This window comes from Lepisma saccharinum, chromosome 4 (genome assembly GCF_977018435.1).
Source record: "Lepisma saccharinum chromosome 4, izLepSacc3.1, whole genome shotgun sequence".
Lineage (NCBI taxonomy): Eukaryota > Metazoa > Arthropoda > Insecta > Zygentoma > Lepismatidae > Lepisma > Lepisma saccharinum.
The window spans coordinates 60733945-60759241 of record NC_139232.1 but is presented as its reverse complement, the minus strand read 5'-3'; the positions used below and the strand labels follow the sequence as shown (position 1 = coordinate 60759241).

Genomic DNA, 25297 nt, shown 5'->3' with positions numbered 1-25297 from the left:
AATTGGCAGCCTCTTATGCCAATCGAAACCAATGCTTCCATTATCTAGTGATGAACTTCAATCTTACAATAACATTGAAACGTGTCCGGTGTGTGATCAACATTTCACGGATGAGAATCGGAAAGTATTTCACCATAATCATTTCACCGGAAACTACATTAGTGGAATCTGTAACACCTGCAACCTCAAGATCCAGAAGCCTAAATTCGTACCAATATTTTTTCACAATGGATCCAATTACGAGTTCCATTTTTTAATTAGGAATCTTGGATACGATACGCAAAAAATAGATATTCTTGCTCAAAACGAAGAACGTTATATTTCTATAAGTAAGAAAGTTAAAATTCCAGGAACGAATGAAATCATAGAGATGAGGTTTCTAGATTCTTTTAGATTCCTATCGGCAAGTCTTGATGCTTTAGCGAGTAAATTTACTGACGAACAATTTAAAATTACAAAAGCTAGTTTTCCCAACATACACGTAGAACTGATTAAACGTAAAGGCATTTATCCTTACGAATATGTAACCGATGAATCTAAATTTGACGATGACACTCTCCCAACTCAAAAAGAATTCTTCAGTCAACTTAAAAAAAACCGAAATTACGAATGAAGAATACGAACATGCGAAATTAATATGGAAGGAATTGAAATGCAATACTCTAGGGGATTATCACGATGCATATCTCAAATTAGACGTAACAATACTTGCTGATGTTTTTCAGGTATTCAGAAAAACAACAATAAATATTTATAAATTAGATCCAGCATATTTCTAGTCTTCCTGGTTTGGCGTGGTCTGCTATGTTGCTCCAGACCAGGATCAAGTTGGAATTGATATCGGACGTGGACATGTTACTTTTTATAGAAAGGGGGATACGTGTGGGGATGGTGCAATGCTCGCAGAGATACGCAAAGGCAAACAACATTCACATGAAAAACTAAATATGCTGACCAAGGCAGTAATTTATTTTATTAAAAACATAAACTAACGTAACGTTTCAACCTTCTAGCAAGGTCTTCTTCAGACTCTGTATCAAGTACAAAACTGTTGTAAAAAACAACTAACTTTTGTACTTGATACAGAGTCTGAAGAAGACCTTGCTAGAAGGTTGAAACGTTACGTTAGTTTATGTTTTTAATAAAATAAATTACTGCCTTGGTCAGCATATTTAGTTTTTCATAATCATGGAAACAAGGCTTAATGGAGTTATAACATTCACATGTCTGAGAATCAATACGATGCAAATCGACCTTCGAATTACATATTTTACGGTGGCGTAAACAATCTCTACGGATTCGCAATGCTTCATAAACTTCCCTACGGAGGATTCGAGTGCATAGATCCCATTTCAATTGATATTAATCATTTCGATGATCGTGAATTTGGTCTGTTCATTGAGGTGGACATTGAATTTCCAAATAATTTGCATGATACTTTTTCCGATTTACCTCCGGCTCCCGAAATTAAATGTCCACCTGATTCTAATCAAAGCAAGCTTTTGTTAACTCTGGAGAGAAAAGAGAGATATGTCGTCCACTACAAGAATCTCCAGTTTTTGATTGGGAAAGGTGTTCAGGTAGTAAATGTGAAAAGAATTCTCAAGTTCAAACACTCTCCATGGTTAAAATCTTATATTGAGACCAACACGAGACACAGAACAGCTGCCATTTCAGAATTAGATAAAGATTTTTATAAACTAATGAATAATGCCGTTTATGGAAAAACGATGGAGAACGTCAGAAAACATGTAGACATAAAATTGGTTTCAGATAACAATAAATGTAGAAAATTGGTATCTGATCTTTGATTCAAATCACGAAAAATTTACAACGAGAAATTGATACTTTTTAATCTAAATATAAAATTGATAAAATTCAGAAAACCTATTTACGTTGGTGCAGCAGTTCTCGACTTGTCGATACTGCACATGTTCGAATTTCATTATAATATTATGAAACCCTTCTATAATGATAAGCTGTCAATTTTGTACATAGACACCGATAGTTTCATTTATGACATGCAAACACCTAACCTCTACGAAGATCTTAAACATCCTTCCATGCTTGGGTATTTCGACACTTCTTCCTACCCTCAACCCAACAGATTTGGAATTCCTTCCCGCAACAAGAAGGTTCTTGGCAAATTGAATGATGAGTGTAACGGTGAGATTATTGTTGAGTTTGCTGGTTTCCGTTCGAAGATGTATACATTCAGAACAGAGAGCAGCGTCACAAAGAAAGCAAAAGGAACGTACAAAGATACCGTGGAAAACAAACTATCATTCCAGGATTATATTTATTGCCTTTCTTCACAGTCGAGGATACTTCGAGAGGATAATAGAATACAAAGCTCAAACCATGAGATTACAACGTTTTGTGAAAAAAAATATTTCTTGTACCATTGGTTTTCTCATATTTACAGATTAGATCAACATATACTTTTATGGAGTTGTTTTCCAGTTTATTTTTCAAAATATTTACGATAGATGTTTTAATTTTACTCAAAAAAACGAGAAATATCACAGCCTGGTTTCGAAGTAAAAAGAAAATCCAGGAGTTGGTTGTTGAATGCAGATCTAATCGGCTTTTGGTCATTAGACATCTTAATTTGTTTGGAAGTAGAAGCTTCAGCTTCAGGATGATCAATTTTTCTTTTCAATGTTCCATGTCCGGTTGATGCCTTGCAAATTTTCATGTGTTTACTTAAATTAGTAATGCTAATTATTTTTCCGCATTGAGTACAAGGTTTAGTAGGTAACAAACGATTTATTTTCGAGCTTGTTTCGCTACATCTTGCCCTATACTTGCTAATATTAGTTTTGGGGATTAATTTCCCACAAATAACACATTGGATGAAATTGGTAGATGACATTTTTTTTTAATATGCTTTAAGTAAATAACAATAAGACGCACAATCAACTCAAAATTCAAAAATATTCTATTTACTAGAAAAAAAACACTTTTAAACTTACGATAATTGATAGAATGTAACTTAAAAGACAATAGTTATAATTATAATATTTTTTTCAGCTCTGTATTTATATATAAATTTTCTCGGGAAAGAATACAAAATTCAATACAAATACAAATTCATACAAATTCAATCTGTGTGAAAAACGACTTGAACCAGCTTCAAAATAAAATAATTGTAGCTATTACGATAAAATTTTCAGCTATGTTATTTATACAAAATTTCCGGAAACAACATCAAAACTTAATCTAATCGAAATTACTATGAAAAAAAATCACTTGATACACTTTTTAAACTTAAAATAATAAAATAGTATGTAGCTTTAAAATAAATGAAATACTTAACTTTTAACAAAAAAATGATGAGGAGCACTGCAACAACACGTCCGTACTCTTCAAACACTCTCACGATACTGACTAATCTATAATGCGAAAACCCTTTAAGTAACCTAAGCGCGGATGAAAACATCTGAAACAGTAAGTCAATCAGAAGACAACACATCATCGCATTACGTCATAACCAACAACACGCTAGATACGAGTCATCATAATATTGCGTAAACATTGCGTAATAACTTGTTGCATAACGTGTGGGTGAGTGTGGGTGTGGGTGTGGGTGGGTGTGGGTGTGGGTGTAGGTGTAGGTGGGGGTGGGGGTGGGTGGGTGTAGGTGGGTTTGGGTGTGTGTATTTAACTCGAAAGAAATTATGACACTCGTACGAAGTATGAGATGAAAAATCACAGATTTGCAATACTATAAAATCGACAAAAACATCATCAAAATAGGTTTACCACTGTGGTTAAATTAATAAAAATAATAGGCCTCGTACCACGTATTGGTTTGAACCGCTAAAATATATGTACTCGTACGAAATACGAGATGAAAAATTACAGATTTGCAATAGTATAAAATCGACAAAAACATCGTCAAAATATGTTTTCCATTGTACAAAGTACATGGACGGAAGAAGGGCACGTTGAACTATGTCATAGTAGTAGGAAAAGTCAAAACTCCCATGTCATTAGTCGTAACTTGAAGTTGAAGTTGATTTCCCATAAGGAATATATGGGATTCTGCAAATACTTATTAACACATTTTTCAATCATCGTGTCTAGCTTACTAATCAACTTGAAAAACAGTTTCTACTTGCAACATGGAGATAAATCATACTCTCTTGCATATTAATCACTTTTTTAAATAGCAGTGCCCAATCCGACGATATTGAAATAAATGCACAACTGGTGCGTAATTGTCCCTCTTCGCCTTAAGAGTATATTTAAGCGACCAACGAACCAACCAACCAACCAAAAAGAAACTTATTATCCACTGCGCATATAGTTGGCAATTTATCCACAGATGACTCTTCTGTTCGTAGTTAGTGGTCTCTTGCGAGATCTGTCAAAACTACTTCCAGACTGACTGCCTTGAGCTGTGACTGTGAATCATATTAGTTGGACGTCATGAGTCCAAGCAAATCTACTACGTGTTTTTTCCCTATCCCGAGCCATCGAAATTTCCATCGGAAGGGTTAGCTTTAAGAATTGTGACAGCAGTTATAAAGAAAATTTGTGATGCGTATCCTACATCAATGTAAGGATGAGATTTCGGAGAATACGTCTATATATAACACATACCTTACAGATGAGAATGTAAAGAACAGAGTGTAACCGGTGTTACCCCAAGTAACAGAAAAATGTAATGAAATTAAAAAAAAATTCTCAATAAAATAACAACATTGTTAAATAAGTTAACCGACAGCGTCGCAGTAGAGTGTATATTGCAGAGGACATTTTTTCTGCAGCCGACAAAAGCGAAGAGACAGGCCGTTCCGCTACCCTCAAGAGGCAACAGGAGGAAAGGGCGCCAATGCAAGGGAACGGCGGGGAAAGACTTGAGGAGGCAAGTGTGCTAGGGGGTTATTCATATGCCTGTTTAGGGGCCCTGTTGCCGCTGCGGCCTACAGGATCAGCAAGTGTTGTCACATTGGATTTCCAGAAAAGAGGTAAATCCCGCCTAAAACGGGGATACTATTTCTCTGAAGCAACAAGAGCTAGACTGCGAAGCCAAAGCTGGATTTCACTACAACTGAAACCGTTTACGTAATAGACGAAAAGATAAGTACTTGATGCGATTCGTGATTTGGACAAACCTTGCTCCAAAAAGCTAAGTTGGCAACAGTAGTACGTACATCTGGACTTCCTCCCACCTCTGGAGGAGGGGAATTCTGTCGTCTGCTCAACGCAGAAACGTCAAACTGACCCGAATGTGTGGTTCTTCTTCCCCTTTCTACCTCTTTGCAAAGAAACAGAGATGGTTAACAAGGCTCTACTAATATTCACTGGATTTTCGCGGTAACTCCATCATGAGTGGTAGTTTTTGCTAGAAGTGATTGTGGCTAAATAAATCACTGAGCGGATTAAAAAAAGAACGAAATGAACAAAAATCCAGATCAAAGGCGTGTTTTTTTTTGTTTTTTTTTTAAGGAGGTAGGGTGGAGATGATAACTTCTGATGACCGATAACACTTTTGAAAAACTCACGCCACGCCACTGGTAAAGAATAAATGGAGTAGGAAATCGAGTAAAGCGAAAGCTCGTGACGACGTCCGATCCCGAATCGCAGCCAATGGGCGCCGCCGCTGAGGCTGCTGGTTTCCCATCATCAATAGCGGCAGCGTGACCTACTTGAGATCGGTTGAGCTTCGGGCCTGCTTCGGGTGAGCTCGGACCTGGAATGTCTAGATTTTGTATAAAAATGCATGATTTTCTTACTTCGGCTATCCTCTATCTTATTCTCTGTAAGGTATGTGTTATATATAGACATATTCTCCTAAATCTCATTTTTACATTGATGTACGATACACATCACAATTTTGATGTATAACTGCTGTCACAATAATTAAAGCTAACCCTTCCAATGGAAACTTCAATAGCTCGGGATATGAAGAAAACACGTTTGACCATTTCATAGACTCAAATCCTGGGTGGTCGTCTGTTGTGACGTCAACACATAATATGATCCATTCCCAACAAAGTGTGTGACCAGTGTTATTACATGAAGGAAGGAACATTTCTCTATTTGCAGGGAAGTTCAGATCTAATTTTAGCCGAAAGGGAAATTCATTTAAAAATACCAAAATTTTCAGAAATATTTGAAGACATCAGACTCAATGTTTGTATAGATTATATTAGGTTCCAGTTTCGTATCCATCATTTTTGGCTGTTCCCTTCTTATTTCTACTCCTTTCGAATGTACAGTCTCGGACACCCTGATTGTAACATTCCATTGAATTTTGTGGGATTGTTACAACCCAGAAGTGTCCATGACTGTACGCGTTTCTGCCTGTTTATAGATCTATGTTGTTTATTTTACATGGCTTTTCTACATTTTCGCTTAATAAAAACGATGAGGATGATGATGATGAAATGAGTGATGGAACAAACGTCTGACCAAGGTTCGAACCTGCGACATCTGTCCCGGTCGCGATAAGGCAGGTTTAAGCATGCATGTGATTAATTTATTTAAGGTTTTCAAGTATAACAAACACGGATGAAATGAAATACTACTACAGCAACAACTACTCTTGTTTCTACTACCAAATATTGTTGTAGTTGTTATTATATGCTTTCTTTAGATGAATGGAAAATTGGGCGGAAAAGGAAATTTTTGCGCTTTGGAAGGGGAAATTCTGCTTTTAGATGTGGCAACACCGTGTGGGACATGCTGGTAGCTTCTCAAAACGCATACGATAGAAGGGGAAGGGAAATATGGACTTGAAACTTTAAGAGATAACGACAGAAACGGGGAGAACCCCTGAAGACGCCCAACCTCCACCCGCATACATTCAGGGGTGCCTTAGAGCCCTGGTGTCTTTAAAATAAACCAGGGCGTCAGATCCGCGGAATTTCGGTTCCCCCGTTTTCCTTTTCCTCCTTTTTTATTAATGGTTTCAATTATACATGTTTGAGGCGATAACCCACAACTGGTTAACGTCTCATGGATATTGTGATCCAAGATTGTTTCGGTCAATAACAAGCTTCGTTTACAGTAAAGATTTATGTGCTAGTAGTGCAATACAATACAATTTATATATATATATATATATATATATATATATATATATATCACTATGTTAGTAATAGAACAAAGGTGTAATGTGTTATGACAGGTGGAGTAGAAAGAGTGTTATTTCTTGAAGGATATTAATTAAGTTAAAGTCTCTAAAATGTGAGAATTAGTAAAATAATAATAATAATATGGCAAATATGGACTTTGAACTTATAAGTCGCTCTAATTATTTTGCTTCCATGCCCTGCCCATAATACAGTTGCATAGCTTTCAAAAGGCTTTTTCAGCAGCCTGACATCCTCTCCAGGGTTTTAAATACATTCAATTCCGGTTCAGGATAGAAAATCAGAGCAAGCGTAAATGGGTTGTGGACAGTAAAGAACCTTTTTTTTTCGGATCAATTTAAATACTGTTCAGGAACCTTTTCTTCCAGATCAATTTAAATACGGCTCAGGAACTTTTTTACCGAATTAATTTCAATACGATCCAAGTTCCGTATTTAAATGAAAGAATACGCAACTTGATAAGGTAAAGGTAAAGTTCACCGTGCATATAGCACCGTGTCATGAAGGCACATTTAGGGGATGTGGGTGTAGGGCCCCACATATTCTCGATCTCGGCCATTTTGGAGGTGATGTGATCAGCACAACTGTTTTGTCGCCTTCACCCCTTCCCCCAAGGTTGCCCCCAGGTACCCATTGATTTGACGCTGGGTGAGCCCCAGAGTCGCTTTATGCGTGGACAAGGCCGGAAAAATTCCAACTTTAGATCACCCATCCCAGAAATCGAACCCAGTTCTTCCGCGTGGTCCTCAGACGACTAGACCACTGCGGCTCATACGTAACTTGGACCGAACTTAACTTGTATGTGCGAGAAAAAGATGTTCCGGTCATGTTACGGAACCCAATAGAACCGATTAGAATTTATGGGTTTTCTAGAGTTTTAACTACCCTCATCCTCTCTATGCGTCCGTATTTAGGTGTATACTAAACGCGACTGCCCCCAGAAAATATTCTCACCCATCTTCCGCTTTTCCGCTCACTTTTACCAAGCGTGTTTGTCACACGTCCTTAGGTCAAGCTTTATATGTTCAACAACAAATGTATTGCAAGGTTACTTAATTCATAGAAAACAATACGTGCGAATTCTCCATTCTAAAAACTACCAAGTTGTCATGCTGTAATTTAACAAATATACTGTACATAATCCATAAAACATTATTACACGTGTTTCAGATTATGTTGATTACCAACCATCTCCAATGACTACAAACTCTCGTGCAAATGGAAGATCGGACTTCTGTACTACAGCGGACTGTTTCACAGCGTGTGAGTTTAATTTAACATCACTATTAGCCTATGCTTTTACAGATGACACCGAGTTTATGATGCTTTGAAAAATCTGATAAAAGATAAAGGTTGAATATGGATTTACAAAAAGCAAGTCATAGTAGTATACGATTCCCTGCAGCATTAATTTAACAAGATATGTTAAAAATGTATGTTTAAAAAATATTACAAGAGTACATAAAACAAAGTTAACTGAGGGTTACTTTGTACATAAATATTTGTAAGATCCTTAATGATTTTATTAATACTTACACATGGAAAAATGACAAAATTTTCGTAGGTGTTTATTGAACATAAATTCTACGATTGAATACCCCACTACTGTGCTTATCACAATGTGTTGTCTTTTTTTAAAAAAAAATAGAAAATAATGGTCTGCGCACACCTCAAGTAATCTGGTTTTTAAAGTTATTCTATCAATATATATTTCAGCGGAGATCTTTAAAGGAAACGTGAATTTGTCAGTCAATCCTTGTGACGACTTCTATGAATTTGCATGTGGTAATTGGAAACTACATAACCCTATGCCTCCTAGCAAATCTTCATGGAGCTCTTTTTCTATTCTTGAAGCTGTCATGCGCCAAAGAACAAAAGGTAGGTAATATAATTAATTTGGTTTTTATATAACGAAATAAAAATAACAAAGTTCCGGTCTTAATGATATCAAGAAAGTTATTGCCACAGCATCTATATTGGCACGTAAGTAACATAACCCTAATTGATATTAAATGAACGAAATGTATAGCGTAACTCATATTGTAGTTGTACGTACCTTCTGCTTCCAATGTGCACTTCGTTCAGAGCGTGAAATCATTAAAGAGTGGTCAGGGAAGGAAGATGTTAATTTATCCACACACACACACACACACACACACACACATATATATATATATATATGTGTGTGTGTGTGTGTGTGTGTGTGTGTGTGTGTATGTAAAATTTATTATATACCTATTATTATGCTATTAGATATGTAAGTAAATAATTATATTAATAATTTATTTATTTACCTGAATATTGACCTTTCCACACGCCGTCGCTTCCACGTTCTTACAGCGCTTTACAAAATAGCAAACTCACGAGAGCCCTCCTACCTGCATGTACTATCTCGATTGCAGGCCATAAGCGCTGCACACCCCTTTGCCACTCGTTCGCGAGACAACTTTTGCTGACCATCAACTCCTACAAAACAACGTTTTATACAAATTCCTTCACGGCCACTGCTACCAGAGCGTGGAACGACCTACCAAATGACATAAGAAAATCTTCTTCTTTCGGCCAATTTAAATCAAAATTAAGAAATGGAGTTAACTTATCAGTATTGAAAAAAGGAAAATAAAATAAAATGAAACCTTTCTTCGATACAAACTTGTAGGACCAACATCGATTGATTCTTTTGTATTTTGAGTATTTTTGTCATGTACGTTTACGTTTTACGTGTATTTATTTTTTACTTTCCTTACAGTGTATGTGTGTCTCTCGTGTGCTTTTTATTTTCTTTTTGTTGTAAGTAATGTTTTAATTTTATATATAATATTTCTCAAACTTATGTGTAATGAACAAATTGTAAAATCTAAAGTAAATGGTTAAGTGGAAGAAAAGGCTTTGCCTTAACTTCGCCATCTAAAACAAGAAATGAATAAAATTAAAATACATACATACATACATACATACATACATACATACATATATTCATAAAGTAGCAAACTGGTTCAAAATTCAATAAATAACAGAATACACTAGATGATTTTGATAAGTATTAGATTCCATTTAATTTTTTGCTTTCTAATAACAGAGCACTCTTGAAAATATTTTATCCACCCTTGAAGCACCCGAATGAAATTCTCGGCGACACCAGTGTGCTTGTTTCTGCCTTTTCCAGTTTTGATATTTGTACCTACATGCAGGCGGTCCCCCCACTTTATCTATGGTTGAGGTTAAAATGTCTGCTTTCATTATATACTCGCAACATGTATGTGAAAAGCATATAAAGTGACTTAAGATATTTAAGAGATTTCAGAAATAAAATAGCACTGGTTCTTAATCTGTGGTCCGCAGACACCCAGGGAACGAACCACAATGCTCTCCCAGGAGATCCGCGAAGGTTGGAAATAACATCTTGCAACTTCTATACTTGTGAAGTTTCTAGGGAAATGATTGTGCATTTTTAAATTCATCAATATATAAAATCATACATGGCTTATATATAATGAAAACTTAGGAATATTTTCTTCGCCTTTTTTAATATTAGAAATAGTTTATAGTGTAGTACGCATCTTCTTGAAATAACATTTGCTATTGTGAAATGAACATTTCCAGTCATTCAATGAAAAGTTTCTTTTCTTTTCTTTTATTTTCCAAAACTCAAAGTATCGAAGGGAGCTTAGAAGCTATAGAAAAGTTTCGGAACGACATATTTCTTTGAAAAATTGCTTTCTTCCCTTTTTTATCTTAGCAATGGCCATAGAGATAATTTCGTAAACATAGAGTCAGAACTCGGATCCAAGTTTCAGCCAGATTTAACGAGACTTGTAAGTAAAAAGCATCGCCGGTCTTCTCAATAAAGCAATATTAATTATTACTATTACAATAAAATATGAGCAATGCATTGTGTATTCTACAATTCTAATAAAAACGGACAACTTTTATAACTTTAAATAAATATTTGATGCACTGTAGAATTTTCCTTTAGCCACCCGAGTCTCTTTCGCATGTAAACCTCCTTGCCGCCCGAGCCGATTTTCAGCAAAATGCAGAGTTTTATAAAAATGACTGTAGATCGGACGCTAATTGCCGTAGACAGACAAATGATATATCGTTTTACTCGGAATGAACCATAGATTCGGTCTATATAAAATGTATGCACATTCGGCTTATGTATGGAGGGAGGGGGGAGGAAACTGAAAATTCCAAAATTTTTGAAGAAAGAAATGTGGGTTTCGCCCCCGCCCCCACCCGGACAAAAAGTACAAGACATTGTAACAATACACATGGAAATAATCGCTGGAGTGTTTGGAACAAGAAATTAATTGCACTATTATCATATGATCAATGGAACACGACTTGTTCCCCAAAACGACATGTCTGCGCGCCACTGACTGAAGTCTCGAATTTCAAGAAAATGCATAGTTACCTTCAAACAACTGTAGATCGGATGCTAATTGCCGTAGACAGACAAATGATATATCGTTTTACTCGGAATGAACAATAGATTCGGATTATATAAAAATTATGCACATTCGGCGTATATATGGAGGGGGGAGGTGTACCTGAAAATTCAATAATTTTCTCGAATTTTATCCGAACGGAGATCACTTGGAGAAGCCATGGTCGACTATAAGCCTTTTGGAAACACTGCAGGCACTATTAGCACTAATGGCACTTGAACAGCTCGTTCCCACAAACACACACACTCACAAACTAATTGATGAGGTCGTTTAACAAACTTCACACAAAAAAAGCCAACTGATGCATGCAAGAAACCACCGCTGAGCTACGGGATGTTGCTAGAATGATAGCCAGGAAAGGGGTGACGAAAGCGCGCCAAATCTTCCCTTCTTGCATTTGCGGCACCTTTCTATATTTAGACATTGCAGGTCACATTGCAGTAACTTGAAAAACATGGGGTTGGCAACATAAAGACCTGTTTCCGTCTTGCTTTCGAACTTTTCTTTGTAAGAGCACAGTTTTCCTCAACCCCCACAAAATTCCTTGTGACCTTGGGTACCGAGAAGCAAACTTTTCACCCGTATAGTTTCCAGTGGTGGAAGAAAAGAATTGCTAACAAATCCGGTCTTTGTCGGAATTATTTTTCCTTTGTGAGGAAGCCACACAAAAAAAGCCACTATTTTCCCGCCTTTTTGTTCGACACCAAGACGTGCAAGAGTCATAATTGTTTAATATGTGTGTTGACAATAATGTAAAAGAAGAAAATCGCAAATCCAGCCAAAAATAGCGATATTATAACGTAAAAGCTACGAGCATGCTAGAGGATCTCGATCGAGACGCTCGGGATGCAAAAGGTTCCGCAGCAATAAAATATTTTTAAAAGGCAACTGAAAGGTTTAGAACTACTGTCTGGCTACTTCCAAATTACTACTTAGAAATTACAGAATCTGTTTAAATTATTTTTCTCACGTTTCACATAAGTTTGGGGGTTCCCCTCAAATCCCACCTAACTGTGTCATAGTATAACCTGCTTATTTTAATTGTGTCTACTATACCTTATTATATTTTTGTTTGTAATTTCGATGTTTCCATTGCAGAACTTCTCGAGCAACCAAAATTCATTAACGATCCGTACGCTGTGAATGCTGCCAAGGATGCGTATGTAGCCTGCATGGATCAAGGTAAGGAACGTATAAATATAGGTGCATCAGTTTACAATTTCGTCCTCATTTTTTGCCTCGTTTTTCATTGTCCTATCTCTCTGTATGCCAAGACCATGTATGGAGGGCCTCCCCGATGGCGCAGTGGTAGCGTCGTTGCATTGTAATCAAGGGGTCCCGGGTTCGATACCCGGTGGAGGCACAAGTAGTTCGGATCCCACTTTCAATTGTAGGTCCAGTCACGATTAGCCTTTCTGTGCATAAAGTGGACTTAAAACAACAAATCAATCAATCAACAAAGACCATGCCAAGTTACGAAAACACTTAAAGAACGTTTTCGAGGAAACGCGACTAGATCTCGTATGCCAAGAGAGAGAGGCATTTCCTTCCTGTATGAATTCGCGATGACAAGGTGAGAACAGTCCCGTGCTCAGGGGAGGGGCCATGGGGGTCATGGCCCTCCCTCGAACCATGAAATATTTAAATGTGAACCTATAAGAAGCCACGAAAATAACATCTACGATTTTTCAAATTTGTAAAAATTTCAATTTTGCCCTTGCGTAAATGAATGTGTAGAGGCAGGCTCCAGAAGTCTGCATTATAAAATGAGATTTTCGTGTGAGAATTTTCATGATGTAAACTTCGTGAATAAAATTTCAAAAACGTTTCGTGATTAAAATTCGCAGAAGTTAAAACAAGATGTAGGAAATTATATGTATTTCAGTTTACAATAGTTTGTAATCTGAGAAAATAAATAGCAGCTGTGACAGGTTGTCGCTCAATTGGTGCCTCTCTCAAGGAACCTCGTGTACTCCTTAGATTAAGTAAGTTGTACTTAAAAAATCAGACAGAGAAAAATAGTTTCTCGTAACGATATATTTGTTTAAATGTGCGACAAGCAAATGATTGTTCCGCAGAAACAAATTCTTTTAGTAATTGTGTACACACATTTGCCTAGAGTTTCCAAATAAAATTAGTCAAAATTACCGAATTTAATAAAGGCAATGAAATGTTTAGTTTGCGGTTGCTAGAAAGCTTCACCAAACGGGTTTTGTTTTAAAATTCAGACAAATCCGTTTTTACTGTATGTACAAGTTCCGATCTGATTGCTACTGCTTATGCCCTACTTTTTTTTTTTAGCTATTTTTGTTTATTCTGCTGGAACACTAATTAATTACAGTAGAATTTATTTATTTAATGGATCGATCTGTTCTTTTATATAATCAAATGGACTATGTTAGTTACAGATCCGCTCGAGACTTTCCTATTCTGATCGAGAACAGGATGCATTTATGCAAGATACATTTTCCCCTGCTCCACATGCGGTGACATTCCTCATGTCTCACAATGGGTTAGCACAGCAATCGTATAATCAAGAACAGAAATACAACTATATGTACTGTATGTTGATTAATAAGTGACTATTTGTGCTTTCCAGTTTCTTTGGAACAAAAAGGTTTGGCCCCTGTGCTGGATCTTCTCGCTCAGTTTGGAGGCTGGCCAATGCTTAACAAATTCTGGACAGAAACTTCTGTTGATTGGCAACTCCTTGCAGCCGACATGCTTCTCCGTTTCTACAGATCACCCTTCTTCACCATTTACGTGGCTGCCGACGACAAAGACACAAATCACAGTGCGATATCTGTAAGTTACACGATTTTCACCCATCTTTTAAAATGCAGGTATGTAAACTGAAGAAAAGTAAGAGATATTTTGCTTTTTGTTTCTGAGCATCGCTCTTCTGCCAGTTTTGACTAATCGCGACGATGAGGATGAGTGATGATATGACGAAATTGATGAAAGGACACTCACGAAGAACACCCATGCCTAGACCATGAATCGAACCCGGGATCCCTGGCGTCGTAGCTCTATGCTAACCACTCCGCCACGGAGCGATTAGCCAAACGTGGCAAAAAAGCAAAATAAAGCAAACCAAATAAATCAATTAATCAATCAATCACTATCCATTGTTATAACTGTATCTTTAATCAAACTAAAAATTAATGTCTGATGAAGGGAGCGTGTTTTCTCCTTAAACGTCTCAACAAAGACTGTGTTTTTATACTTGTAACAATCGTAGGCTACAAGAGAAATTAATCAATCAATTGCAATATATCAATCAATTAGATCCAATGAAAAGCCACTTCGCAGTTCTAGATCTCTCAAAGAGATCTTGCAGAGTTTACTCCAGTTAATCTTGTCAAGTTTGTTTCCAGTTTACTAAGTATCAAACAGAGTAATAGGGGAACTTGGAATTCGAACCACTGTACGTACAGTCACGGACACTTCTGGTTGGTAACAATTTCATTGACTTTCAATGGGATAGTTACAAGCCAGAAGAGTCCGTGACTGTACAGTGTGTCTCCGCAGCCTTGGGTTACTACGTCATCGTGGAGCTGAGTTAGTTTCTAAAGTGCCATAACTACAAAACAAAGTTGAGCAGATGCAACATGAATTTTTAAGAAATGCAGCCCTTCAAGAGTAAAAGAAAAGTTACGAAACACTATTGGGTAATAGGTAATAGTGCATTTCCCAGGTAACTCACAAGAAGATCATGAATAATTATAGCCTATAAAAAATTATTCTTACTGTGTATTTACAGATCGACCAACCTTCCCCTGTGATGCCACGTGATATCTTGCTGAACCCTGAACTATACGCAGACAAACACGAGGCGTATTTCAAGTACATAGCGCAGACGGCATTCGAGTTGAGAAACTTCGCTGGGTCAGCCACCACCGATGCGGAGATACTGAGCGATGTGCGAAGTATAATTGACCTAGAAATTGAAGTTACTAAGGTAATGCAGTCACACACGGCTTCTGCGCATTTCTTTCTATAGTTGAAAGAAGTACAGTAAAACTTCTCCTAATAGCAGACACCTCTAAATAACGGTCAGTTTTTAATTCCTCAGCATAAATTCGTGAATGTATATGGAAACCTTACTTCCCAATAATGGATGCCGCTAATAAAACAATAACATTTCCTGAAATTACCGAGTACCTAAGTTTTGGAACTCATTGTTTCATCTTGTAAAGTTTGTGGCACTTGTGAAACCATGACAGAATAGTAGAATTGGAACGAGTTTTGATCATTGAACCCCCCCTTTTAATTGATATTAATGGCTTTTTATTGATTTTAATCCAGTATCGAGGGGTTAATTAATCAAGCGAAGAGTATAGAGGGAGGGGGAGTGAGATGAGTCATGGATGACTCATGTGCACGTGGGAGCTTGGAATTATTGATTTTAAATTAGTATACAATATATACTATTATGTATCCCGGTTTCACCCTAATCTGGGTGGCGGGTTGAAGTGATGTGACTCTGTGATTAAAAATATATACCTCATAAATAAAACATGGAAATACACTGTCAGTAAGGAAAAAATTTCAAGAATTTCATTCTTATTTGCATAAATGAGAGGCCCATATTGTGAAATATTATGTAGGCCTATATACGAGAATAAAAATAAAATTTCAACATACCTATTTTCACGATTTTCACGGGTACTTCTTGTTAGCGCAGTAATAACGTCGTTGCCTTAAAACTAAGGGGTCCCGGGTTCGACGCATGGTGGTTTAGATACCACTTTAACTGTAGGTCCGATCCCCATTAGCTTATCTGTTCATAAAGTGGACATACAAGAAAAATCCACAACGATTTGGAGCTTATCGTCATTCGTAAGCCGAATAGACAACTTGTTAATTATGTCCCTAATTTCAGTTCACTACACAACACACGCTGCCTCTAAATAAATTCCACGCACCAAGACCACTCGACGCGATCTAGGCGCAGAACTGGTCCTTGTCATTTCGGTAAACCATTCCCACTCAGCCAACAATTTTCTACTCCCCACTGTATCTAGTTGTTTGAAGGTCAATGACCTTTTTTTCAACTCCTCTGCAAGCGTTCAATTATGTTCTTGTCCCTGCCACATGATACTTTCCCCTTTGGTCGCGATAATTTGGCTTCAAAATTCCCCATTCCTGGGAAGATTACATGCTGGGAAAAATTGGTTTGCAACATTGACCCAGACTGTTAAGGAAGTTGAGAGGGGTTTTCCCCGCCATATGCAATCCTGTTCTCTCTCTTGTAACAGTTTGACTCCACAATTCCCCGATCCTGGGGAAATTACATGGTGGGAAAAATTGGTTTGCAACGTTGATCGGAGCCCTGTCGAGCTTATCCGTCACCCCCCGTGGAGTTGCCCACCAGCTGGGCCAGCCGTCTCGCGAATTCAAAGAAAGCGGGCAATGTTTCCAACTTCTAAGAAATCAGCTTCATCTTCTTATTGAAATGAACAATTTTATGCACATTTTCTGATAGATATTTTTTTCTGTATTTTATTCCCTGAGTCTGGGCTTCGCAGATAGCCTAGATAGCCCCGAATATACGCCTTTGGTATTGTTATTGTTCCAGGTTCTCTCTCTCTCTGAATTCAACGAACGAACGAAGAATGGCTTTCAGCTCCAGTGCCAATATCAGTGCGGTGAGTACTGCCGAATCCCTTTTAAACAATTTTGCCCTGGGATTTTACACTTCTCCAGCTGAAATGATTAATGCATATTGCAACTTTTGCGAGAGGGTAGTTTTTCACAATGATTTTCCATATTCTGATCCGCCCTTGTTTTGTGAGACTGTTCACAATATACTGAATAAAATTGGGGCTGGGGAACCTAATTTTTCTGTGGTTGGAGAAAGGCAGAGATATTTCAGGCGCTTTGCCATGCTAGGCCGGGAAGTTTCTATTGATATCCCAACGCAGGTAGACTCCCAATCTTTTGTCACTGCGATGTTCCAGTTCCTGATGGGAAGGGTCTTTTATGTACCCGAAAGGCAAGTTGGGGTGATTATTTCTGCGGGAGGTAACGACAGGGATATCTATATCCCTTGGCGACGCTTTTCAGCGCTAAAGGCGGACATTATCCAGCATTATGTTGCCAAAGTGCTGAATAGTAACGAGTCTTTCTTTGTGGGGGAGTACCATTAAATGCACGGCGCATATTGTGGAGCCGAGACGCGGAAGAGGAAATAACAAAGTCCCTCTTTATAGAGAATATGCTCCCTTATTGACAGTGAATAATCCCAATCAAAGACAGCGGGCTATCACCATAATCAGTAATGATGATAATTTGTGCTTACCACGGGCAATTACACTTGGCAAGGCTAAAATCGATAAAGACACCCAAAAGATCCGCTCGTTTAGACGTTCGGATCATCTATTTAAAGAAGCTGCTATGTGTTTGTGTCACGAGGCTGGCGTCGACCCTTCCGGCGGGTGTACAGTGGAAGACATTATTAAATTCCAGAATAATCTTGGTCCAGACTCCAGAGTACCAGATGGTTGTTTTTGTGATGAAAGACGGGGAAAAGGACTACGAGCGAATTCGGTCTACTCCTCTCGCCCCCAAACAAATCAATTTGTTGTATCATAAAGAACACTTTGACATAGTCAATTCTGTTCCTTCTCTTGTCGTGAAACATTATTATTGTGTTAAATGCCAAGTAGGATTTGCTCACAAATACCAGCATAGTGAGTGTACATTGCATTGTTCTAAATGTGAGGGTAGTCACGGGGAAGAAAATACTAACTCTGTCTCGCGAAAATGTGAAGCATGTAACCGTACGTTCCTGTCTGGAAAATGTTTCTAGAATCATTTACGTACAGAAGGAAGAAAATCCAGTGTGTGTCAAACAGTGCACCAGTGCACCATCTGTTGCAAGATTATTAATACAAGGACACGCAAAACTCCACATAAATGTGAAGAATTATTTTGCAAGAGCTGTAGTGCTTTTGTCGACCCTACACACAAATGTTATATTCTCCCGGTCAAAGTAGATCCAATCACTAAATTTCTTTATATTTTTTATGATTTTGAATGTATGTTGGTTGACGGGGAAGATGCACAGAAACACGAAGTGAATCTGGCTGTTGCCAAGCAGGCTTGTCATACATGTAAAGACTCGGAAGCAGATTTCTGCGAAACATGTGGCCCCCGTATGCATATTTTCCCCAATATTGCGGAATTTATGCATTATATTCAAGCACCAAAAGAAGGGTTTGAGAAAATTGTGTGCATTGCACATAATGCGGGACGTTACGATTCCCATTTTTGCTAAACTATTTGATCACTAAAGAAAATATTATGCCTTTTAGTAATTATGAGAGGTCGTAATATTATTGAAATGAGCGTGTGCAAGAAAATTATTTTCCGAGATTCGTTGAATTTCATGTTAATTAATTAAAAGACTTGCCTATAAGTCTGGGACTCGGGGATGAACTGCGGAAAGGCGACTTTCCCTATCTTTTCTCTACGCCTGAGAACCAACATTATGTGGGGCCATACTCTGATATTTCCTTTTATGATGTGGTCTACTAAAGAATGCGCAAGTGTATGAAGAAAGTATTCAGGCTGGGAAAATATTTGATTTCCAACAAGAGTTGCGGCAGTACTGTATTAGTGATGTTGAAATCCTTGCAGCTGGGTGCATTAAAATTTCAAATTTAATTGAACAATTGTCGGGAATTCAGTGCTTTCTGAGATGTGCCACACTTGCATCTTTAGCCTCATTGATATTCAGGGCTAAATTTTTAAAAGAAAACACACTTATCAAGGTACCATCGATGGGATTCTGGGACCAGGATAATTATTCATTAATTTCGTTGAAATGGTTAGAGTATACCAACAATATCACATTGCGGCACGCTGGCAATCTCGGGGAAGCGAAAGTAGGCCGTTATCAGCTGGATGGGCTCCATTAAGAGAGGCCGTTATCAGCTGGATGGGTTCCATTAAGAGAGGAAAACCGTGTACAGTTTCCTGGGCTGCTACTTTCACGCTTGCAAGTCATTTTTCTCGGAAAATAGGAATCAACCCCTTAATGAAACAGGCAAAACATTAAATCAGAGATACGAATGCACAGTAACAAGAAAAACGCGGCTGGAGCAAATGGAGTACACAGTAATTGAAAAATGGGAATGTGAGTTCCATAACGAAATCAAAACCAAGGCGGAACTACGCGAATTTATTGATGATAATTGCTACTCACTTCACAGCCCTCTTATCCCGAAACATGCCTTCAATGGCGGTCGTATAGAACTTTTCAGGGCACTATACGAACGCCAAGATGGTGAAAATTCACGCATGAAACATTTAGATGTTGTTTCCCTGTACTCGGCCATGATGAAGCAGCGAAAGATGCCTACGGGCAAACCTGTGATTTACTCCTCCTAGTTTCCGCCGCTGGAGAACATATTCTTGGTTGTAAAGTGCGATGTTCTCCCGCCTAAAGACTTATACTTACCTGTGCTGGCCTTGTCGTGCAATAGCAAGATAATATTTGCTCTGTGCAGTGCATGTGCACAAAGTGAGATTCAGGAAGAGTGTTCTCACACAGAAAAACAAAGATACTTACATGGCACTTGGGTATCAGAATAACTCAAGTTGGCTGTAGAGAAAGGGTACAAAATACTCAAAATTTATGAAGTATGGGATTTTCCTTCAGCACAAGAATCAGATAATGTGTTCAGAGAATACGTAGATACTTTTCTTAGACAAAACCAACTGTCCTCAGGATATCCTTCCACTTGCAGTACAGAACAGGACAAAGACAAGTATATTCAAGATTTTTTCGAACATGAGGGTATTCAACTTGTCAAGGAAAAAATTTGATACAATGCTGGGCTGCGTTACATATCCACAATACTTCTTAACAGTTTATTTGGTAAATTTTCTGAATCTGTTTTAAAAATTAAGTCAGTTTTTGTCAATACGGAAAAGAAATTCCATGATATTCTATTCAATCCACAATTTGAGATTAAAAATGTTGTCTCTGTTTCTGAAAAATGCTTGCTAGTAAACTTTGTAGACTTGGAAACGGCCAATTCGCCACCAGTACTCTCAAATGTCCTTGTCTCGGCATTTATCACTGCTTATGGAAGAATGAATTTATATTCATTCATGGATCAAGTAAAAGAATCGATTCATTACGTGGACACTGACTCTGTATTCAATGTTGAAAAGCAGGGTGAAACCCTGTTACCTACAGTTTCCTTTCTCGGTGAACTGACCGATGAGATTAAAGACCCGTATGAAATCTCATGTTTTTTTGGTGGTGGTCCAAAGAATTATGCATATAAAATGGAAAACAAATATGATGAAAACGATGGGAAACATGTCATTAAAGTGCGCGGTATTACCATGAACTTCAGGACACAATTGCAATTAATTTTGACTATTTAAAGCAACTTGTTAAAGGAGAAATTGAAAAGAGAGTGGTTGAAAACCCTAGAAAAATTAAACGGAAAGCTAATTTCGAGGTAGTCTCGGAAAAGGAACAAAAACTCACCAAGCAGTACACACAAAACGTCGAAAATTGGAGAACTATGTCTCCTCACCCTAAGGGATGTAAAGATAAAATGTTCCGTATGTACGTAACAAGCATTATTTTGATTTTTTGAAACAAGATAATGAACAGGTGAAAAGTACATTTCGCTAAAAACATAGCAACTATATTTGATGTTCCCCCGGAATGTGAATGTCGCAAGGATACGTATTTTGTAGACAAAATGCATTTTAAGCACTGAATAGAGTCAGCATAGAAACGTTTGGGACCTATACTGACTACAATGCATAGGACACCCATTTTGTGTTCGCGGTTCATGCAAGAGAACATAAAATAAACGATCATGTTAGAACAAAGCTCAGTTTACAATGGATTTTCGCTTTGGTCACCCGTTTGCTATGATTGTGTGCGGCCCGTTTCAGAGCGGGAAGACCACATTTGTGGACAAGTTACTATTTTATAAAAATGAAATGTTTACTCAAGTACCGAAATCGATACTCGGACTGTTAGACCAAAACTTAAATTGTGTAAAGATACCAATATTCAGTATGTTGAAGGAATACCCGCTATTGAAAATATGGATATTGAATCTCCAGGATTAATTATTATTGACGATCTGATGAATGAGAGTGGAAAAGATTCTTCAGTAGCAGACATTTTTACCAAGTATTCACAACACAAGATCATGAGTGTTATATTTATAGTACAAAATTTATTCCATAAAGCTTGAACGCGCATTACATTGTGCATTTCAAGAACCCTCGCGACAAGCAGAAAATACATTATTTAGATCGACAATTCAAACCTGACGAAAGTAAAAGTGTTTTGCAAGCATTCGAAGATTCAACATATAATCCCCATAGCTATTTAATGTTCGATATGACACAACACTGTCCCGAAATATTAAGAATGCGTGCGCATACATTTCCAGATGAACAATTAACTATATATGCTGCAGGAAAGCACGCAAACAAGTCATTTCTTGTGCTTTCTTCAGAATGACGTCACAACTGAACCAACACGCTCCAACGCTCAAAGTTTTCTGCAAATCCAACCCTCAGCTGCGTAAATATTATTGCACCGTGCGTCCTCCGGTCTAGTACGCGTTCTCGGTCAATGTGCTGACAATACAATAAAAGGGAATGTTCCACTTTCAAAAGTACAAAAGTCAAAGCTCCAAAAAATGAAAGTCACTCTGCGAAAGCTAGCTGGAAAGAGCACTTCGCTTAAAAAGAAGAAAAAGTTGCTTATACAAAAAGGAGCAGGATTTCTACCTTTTCTTATTGGAAATATTATTTCAGCCTTAGGGAGTGCCCAGTTTTTCAAATGAGCGTGAGAAAAATGATACTTGTATCTGAAGAAGCAGGAGCTGTAATGCAAACTTCTGCTGCACGTTCACAAAAGCACGAATCGCGGTTAGACTCGGATATTTACTCTATATTGGCAAGGCAAGATTATAGTGAACACGAAAAATGGAAATTATATCAACAGGCTCTTCGAGGATACTTGCAACATACGAGTCCCAGTCAAATATATTTACCATGATAGAAGAACAAGAAATTCGTGTAGATACATAGCGACAAGAACGTCCACAAACTGTCACACTCAAACAAGAAATTATTGCTTCGGTGCCTAAAACACTCCAGAAAAGACAGAATTGTTATTGAAAAGATTGCTTGCTTCTCGGTACATAAGCTGGGATTCTCAAGTCACCATGCATGGGAAAACATATCAAAATTCCAATATAGTCGATTTGATTAACGAATTTGTACGTCCACGTAATAAAAGCATGTTCCTGCCCGTAAAATTTCCCTCGTAAACGTTACGAAGCTACGGCTCCTCTTGAACTTGTTGAAATGGATTTAGCTGATATGCAAAATATCGCTCGATTCAATGATAGTTTTAGATACATTCTTTGTGCAATTGATGTGTTTTCAAGACAAGCGTACTGTGTCCCAGTGAAAAAGGAATGAGGTGCGGTTATGGCAAAGGATATCTCAAAGATTATAAATATGTTGGAATATCCTCCCGTGTATTGTCAGACAGACAAAGGCAGAGAGTTTTACAACACCCATGTGAAGAAAGTGTTTCACAAGTATAATGTGCAACATTACAGTGTTAATTCTGAAATGAAACAGCCGTGGTCGAAAGATTTATACGTACTATGAATTATAACTCCATTAAGCCTTGTTTCCATGATTATGAAAAACTAAATATGCTGACCAAGGCAGTAATTTATTTTATTAAAAACATAAACTAACGTAATGTTTCAACCTTCTAGCAAGGTCTTCTTCAGACTCTGTATCAAGTACAAAAGTAACCAGATACAACAAGAAGGGTAATATATATACACAAACATTACTCCCTCCAGACTATTTAGAAAATTGTTTGGAACTTTCTAGCAGATGACTTTCACTTTCCAACTTTACTTTCACCTAAAAGGCTAAACACAATTACTTCCATATAGAATTTGGTTGGACTTTTTAATCTCACGCTCTTTTCCCTTCATTTTTCTTCCTTCTCCTCTCCTCTTTTTCTCTTGTCCTTTCCACTCTTTCCAACATCTTCTTCCATTCTTTGTTTAACTTCAGTCCCCCATTCCAGTTCATTGTGTCTTCTTCGCCTTTCTTCTCTATTTCCTTGGCTTCCTTCCATTTTCTCACTAGCATTCTCTTCTCCCTTCCTATTTGCTTAGCCTCATCCCACTCTATGTCATGTCCTGTTTCTCTCGTGTGTTTAAATATTGCATTTCTCTCTCTCTTAAGTCCTACATCATCCCTATGTTGTTTCAACCTGTCTTTCAGCCTCTTTTTCGTTTCTCCTATGTACACACTCTGACATTCTTTACATTTTACTTCGTAGATAATCCCTTCTTCTTCCTCTTCTCTGTTTTCCTTTTTCTTGTTAGCATTCCTCGCTATTCCTAAGATGCTTCTCCCTCCCTTCCTGTAATTTTTAATTCCTGCTTTCCTAAGCACTTTGCATATCTTTTCTGTGGTCTTCCCCATACTCCTTATTCCAAACCTTCTCTCCTCTTTTTCTTTCTCTTCCAATTCTCCCCTGCCCGTTTTCTTACTTCTTCTGTTTATGTCCAGTCTATCCTGCTTCTCATAGCCATTCTTTTCCAGCTGTTTCCATAGGCTATTTATTTTGCCTTCTTTTTCACATTCTTTCATGCATATTTTCATGATTCTGTCCTCCATATTCTTTATAAAATTTATTTTTGTCACCTCACTTACATCACTTCTTTTGTGGCAGAATACCCCTGCTGCACACTTCTTCTGATGCCAAGCGGTTTCAATTTCTTGTCCTCTTTTCCTTTTCATCAATATATCTAGATAGCTTAACTTGTCTTCTTCTTCTATTTCAAGTTCCAATAATATCCCTCTTTCTTCATCTTGAATTTCTTTGGCAAAAATGTCAAGCTGAATCTTCGTTCCCTTCCATATGCCAAAACAGTCGTCCACATATCTGCAAAACAGAATCATTTTGTCACCTCCCTTTTCTATCACTTTACTCTTTTGTACTTGATACAGAGTCTGAAGAAGACCTTGCTAGAAGGTTGAAACGTTACGTTAGTTTATGTTTTTAATAAAATAAATTACTGCCTTGGTCAGCATATTTAGTTTTTCGTACTATGAAATCAAAATTGTATGAGCACTACAAATAATACCTACAAATATATTGATATTCTAGCTGAAATTATAAAATCCTACAATCATTCTTACCATAGATCCATAAAAATGGCGCCTGTAGAATTAAATTTTGATAATGCTTTGCTAGTGTGGGCTCGCTCGCGCGTTAAACCAAAAGAAAAGATCAAATTTAAATATAATATTGGTAATTAAGTAAGAATAAGTAAAAACAAACTTAAATTCGAAAAAGGTTATTTGCCTAATTTGTCGTTGACAAACAAGTACGTACTGATCCACCAACGTATAGAATCAAGATTGGAACGGAGAAATTATAGATGGGATATTTTACGAACCTGAACTACAGAAAATTAACCCAAATAGACCCTTTATTATTGAAAAAAAAATATTGAAACGAAAAGGAAATAAGGTGTTTGTACATTGGCGGGGGTATCCCAGAGCCATGAGATCATGGGTATTTATTTCTGATATTACTCAAGTTTAGGTTAGGTGACACTATGACGCGAGACGATTTCTATCTTACTTTACTCTCCAATGCAAGTTTAGACTTGTTTCCAGACAAAACAATTGCTCACTATC

At 37.5% G+C, this 25297-nt stretch overlaps 1 protein-coding gene across 2 annotated transcripts in view; it reads left to right on the top strand.

The window, feature by feature from the left end:
• Window positions 1-25297, top strand: part of LOC145987174 (neprilysin-11-like) — a 52367-nt gene that overhangs the window by 8580 nt on the left and 18490 nt on the right. The window contains exons 3-7 of one of the 2 annotated variants that reach the window (XM_083121686.1): window positions 8277-8369; window positions 8823-8984; window positions 12656-12739; window positions 14157-14362; window positions 15321-15518. In XM_083121686.1, coding sequence (XP_082977812.1) covers window positions 8277-8369; window positions 8823-8984; window positions 12656-12739; window positions 14157-14362; window positions 15321-15518 — 743 coding nt within the window. The remainder of the gene's footprint in view (window positions 1-8276; window positions 8370-8822; window positions 8985-12655; window positions 12740-14156; window positions 14363-15320; window positions 15519-25297) is intronic. The other variant, XM_083121687.1, reaches the window with a different exon arrangement.